Source organism: Metschnikowia bicuspidata (assembly GCF_001664035.1).
Source record: "Metschnikowia bicuspidata var. bicuspidata NRRL YB-4993 chromosome Unknown METBIscaffold_1, whole genome shotgun sequence".
Taxonomy (NCBI): domain Eukaryota; kingdom Fungi; phylum Ascomycota; class Pichiomycetes; order Serinales; family Metschnikowiaceae; genus Metschnikowia; species Metschnikowia bicuspidata.
In genome coordinates, this window is record NW_017387731.1 from 5,047,299 (window position 1) to 5,051,991 (window position 4,693).

The 4,693-nt window shown below is 39.5% G+C and overlaps 1 protein-coding gene and 1 non-coding gene across 2 annotated transcripts; both read right to left on the reverse strand.

Annotated features, from left to right (window-relative positions):
- Positions 1–406: 406 nt before the first annotated feature.
- Positions 407–480, reverse strand: METBIDRAFT_t41. Its single transcript has one exon. It is a non-coding gene; the product is annotated as a tRNA-Ile (tRNA).
- Positions 481–3,578: 3,098 nt separating this feature from the next.
- Positions 3,579–3,731, reverse strand: METBIDRAFT_36277 (uncharacterized protein; the record flags this gene model as incomplete). Its single annotated transcript, XM_018856716.1, has 1 exon — positions 3,579–3,731. A coding segment is annotated over one exon (153 nt), but the record flags the coding sequence as incomplete, so codon positions are not given.
- Positions 3,732–4,693: the final 962 nt, after the last annotated feature.

Consider the following 4,693-nt stretch of genomic DNA (forward strand, 5'->3'; position numbering starts at 1 on the left):
AGCGGGAGAGAATGTAAGTGGACTGATCGATTTTCTTGTTGTTTGCCTCGTGATTGAGAGTTTCTTGAGGTTCGTTGAGCGTTTCTGCAAAAGCATTTACTTGCTTTTGCCCATCATACACATGACCAAGACGACTCTTTGACTTATCAATTTTTCTGGGCTTTTATTACCCATACGTTCAATGTATATCGAAATTGCTTATCTCGGTATACAGTCAAAATACCGATGAGCTAGAGTCTCAATAGATTTCAGACATTGAAAGATTGATGCGAGGAAAAACACTTCTTAAAGACCAGAAAATATCCTACAAAGTGCTTTTTAATTCAAATTAAAAGAAAAAAAACTGCATCCTGAAGTCAAAAAATTGAACTATCCAAAGGATCAAATACAACAATTCAAAAAGAATTGGTCCCTAGCAGGATCGAACTGCTGATCTTGGCGTTATTAGCACCACGCCTTAACCAACTGGGCCAAGGGACCTTGATGTGATCGAATACTATGAAACAGCCTTCAGTTGTCTCATAAACTACGAGTAGATCGGTTTATAGATAGTTCAGCCTTAGTGGATAGGCCTAGTCTATCTGTCGTATTCTCGATATCTAAAAAGGGTCGTCCTCCTTCAGGGATGTCTCAGCCTCACGCTCCTTTATAGTTCGGAACCCTTCTATACAGTAGGTGAGGGGTAACCCCGATCAGGAATGTTTAGACTCTTCGTCCTTCGTATTATACAGGATGACGAGAATCTATGATCTTGTTCATGTCGTATCATAACATTGAAGGGTAGCACATGTGCGTTAATAATCAAAAGACATGTATGCGTTCCGAAACTTTAAAGCATGGAAGATCAATGTGATTTAAACTCAATAGCGGTGAGGGGCTTCCTACACCCGATAAAGGGTGCTTTTTACAAAAAAAGCACGTTTTTGCCCTTTTAATCAGATGAATCTACCAAAAAAAAAAAAAAGTCGGGTAGTGTGTTGAGGCTCTCCATAGTATTTTTTTTTTTCGTCGTATATACTTTTGGCCCCTGCCTCTGGGAAGCAGTTTCCTTCAAAGCATGCGTTTCTAAAAAAATAATCCAAAAACAAAACTTCAACTTCTCTTTGTTTCGACACTTGATACGTATCTGCTAGCTGTCTAAAGTTGTTTAAGGTATTATTGTGTAGTTTTGTTCCCTCAATCAGACAAATCTCTCAAAAAAAGAAAAATATAGAAATGTGTAACTCGGGTGTGATTTACGAGAGTCGAGGGAAAAAAAATTTCTTGAAACGAAGGTTGTGATTTTTTTGTTCAGTTCAGTACACTAGTTGAATTCAGTAAAAAAAAAGAATTCAAAATACGGTTTGAAACATAAGCTCTCCGTTTTGAGTGAGATATAAATGTGGACATTGGCGTAAGTCTTCTCGAGTAATCTGACTCAAATTGGAGATCACATGATGTTCCAAAAGCCACATGGGAAAAGATGACGATATAAGGACTCAAAATTTCTAACACACTGATGCATGTGACGGAGGAAAAAAAATGTATTGTACTTGTAGATTCCTCATACACGTCTAAGTGCAATAATAAAATTTGCGCGGCCGTGAGACTTTAGTTCATTAGATTTGCCAAAATACGCTGGCACTGTAAAATAATTCTCCATGTGTATGACACCTGTAATCTTTATGAAAGCTTTCGAACAAAAAGGTATTCATGTTTCTTTATAGTTAAAATCGAGTTCACCAAGACCTTTTGAAGTATTGTATGAATAATAGATCGAGATATACAGCATATCAAAACCAATAAGAGTAGCCAATCAATTAAAATTGCTGCGATCGAAAAAACTTAAAAGATTAAGAGCAACTACATGAGAACTCAGTACTGCAGGTCTCGAAAATTGAACATGCAATATTAGACAATTAGATAGATTAATAGCTTTAGTTACATGTGTTTGTTTGAATCAATAGCAGTGTAGAAACTGCTATCTGTATTTGCCAAAACACTTTATACTCAAAATTAAGCATAAAACTTCACATATTAGCTTATGACTTACATGCATACTGCCACTGAAACTTGTCAAACTATCACTTCGTGGAGGAAATATCAAAAGTTTGAAACAATACGAGGTAGATGATGTCGCACGACTGTTGGAGGTTTACTTAGAGGCCGTTGAAATACTGATCTCTCTTCAGATATTACTGGATTCAAGCCTAGAATTCTAAATGTTATTTGTATGAAGAACGTTTAAAGGATTTTTAAACGTTTTATCTCCAGAACCATGAGGTTATATTTCTAATCTTCCAACAATCGCCAGATGCATACCTTGAATTAAATCGCCGTCTCATCCATTCGTTGAACACAGCTTGGATCTACGCTGTGAATGATAAATCTCGTCTCGTAGTAGTTGCTTCAACTCAGGATGCTGAAGAATACTTCAGGCTTCCCGTTCTCCCCCTCTTTGAATGTTATGCTTACCCTGAATATCCTGGTGACGAACCAATTTGATCTTGTTAAGTTCTACAAAGAGTTGTCAGCCAGAGTCAAGATTTCGTTTAAACTCATGGTTTTGGCAAAGTTTAGCTATTGCCAGTATTTGGATGTTTCGCAGTTGTAGAGTTGGATATAGAAAGCGTCTGAGGCGTCTCTACTGTTATGGAATGTGTGTGTGTAAAAAGATGATATTGGAAAGCCGGTATTTTCCGTGGTGAAGACGTGGTCTGAACGTATTGTGATCTAATATACACGATGTTTATTCGAACAGGCCAAAACCCACATTGTCGTCAGACTCGTCCTCGCCTTCTCCTCAGCGGCAGCACCGGTGGTGCCAGCAGCAGCATCAGATCCAGAAGAGGCAGCAAGAACAGAAGCGGTGAGATTGGTTTTTAGAAAGAAAATCATATTATAGGGTGTCACTGGAGAGATGTAAAACCCCGCCACTAATGAAAAACTATGAAGTAAAAACCTATGATAGATCGCAACATTGGCTCCAGTGAGAAGACGCGAGCACCAATTCACGAAATCTCCCGAAGAGGAAGTGATCCGCTCAAGAAGATTTCTGTCCGTAACCAATGTCAACCACTTGAATAAAATCAAATTAATGTCATCGTCCCATAGGATATGTTCTCCTGAGGGCCCGTGACCATAGTTCATTTGACAGGGCGGCATGACGTACATTTGTCTTTGCCTCCTGGTCCATAAGCAAATAAACCATGCGAACTATTTTAACAAAACAATTTAGGTTTCTTAAATTCTAAAAGGAAGTATTTCAAGAAGCTAGCATCTCCCTTAAGTGCTTTCGAGCTTGAAACCCGATCTTTTGCCACCAAGAGTGCACAATCTCAGACTCATTGTAGAGGTGGGTTAGCTTCTGATCGCTATAACAGCTTTTCAAACACAGCCTGCTTTCGAATCTTGATGCCCCCACTTCATTGTCATTAAAGGAAACATAGGAGCCGTGATTGAATAGATGAATGGCTGTGAGATCTTTTTGCAATAACCATTCTTGTTTGTATAATTCTTTCGAAAATTTTTGCCCGCTTTTTATCGTCTCCAATTAAAGGGTGATTACAAGGGGATGCCCAGGGCGAAGTGGCGGGAGTTCATCCTGTTTGTGCCGGCTCAATTAACAAGAACAACTCTTTCAAGTCCTTACCTTCCAAAGCCTTCGCGAAAACATCGGTCCAAACGTTGTCAAGGGAGGCATTATTTGTCTTGGTGACATAAAACAACGTGTTGGAGGAGATTCTATCCCCAGGCAATGATGAAAGCGGCGTGAGAGACTGAAATCTCTTTTTTTTTCTAAAAAGAAAACATCATACTCTAGGGTGTCACTGTATTTTTTTTTTTACTTTTGGTAGATTCATCTGATTAAAGGGGCAAAACTATATAACGAATATATACAAAAAACTTTTAAACAGCTCCCAGCTACGTACCAAGTGTCTTAGCTCGGCCCGTCTCCTTCCGTTAGTCACGGCCTGGACAGTCCTCATGGCCCGTATTTGTTTACGTATTGGATATTACGTCATCGACTCCTAGGATAGGTCTCCTGTAGTAGTCGCTTCAACTCAAATGGTTGTAGCGGACTTAAGGAGCCCACTGGAGGGATGAGAAAAATAAGTGGCTGTATTATAATGTATACCCTTATGTTCTTAGTATAATTGTATAATCTGTCCCTAAGGATCTTAGAGCAATGGGTGCTTTTTCCTATCACAATATGTTTCCTTGACAAACTTACCTCTGCCTCACGAATATTATGAAACAGCCTGGAGCTGTCTCTTAAACTACGAGTAGATCGGTTTATAGATAGTTCAGCCTTAGTGGATAGGCCTAGTCTATCTGTCGTATTCTCGATGTCTAAAAAGTGTTATCCTTCTTCAGGGATGTCTCAGCCTCACGCTCCTTTATAGTTCGGAACCCTTCTATACAGTAGGTGAGGGGTAACCCCGATCAGGAATGTTTAGACTCTTCGTCCTTCGTATTATACAGGATGCCCAGAATCTATAATCTGGCTCATGTCGTATCATAACATTATCTCCCCAAAATTAGAATGTTCGTCCTCGAACATTTAGTTATCATGGATAGAGGAAAGCCTCGAAGTACCTTCGCCGCGTCTGATTATTCTGTGACGGCGTACTACCGCGTGTTCTCCGGTTGTAGAATGGAACTCAGGGAGGTTCCCTGGCCGTGTGCGATTATATGCGCTTTCAAGAGCGAT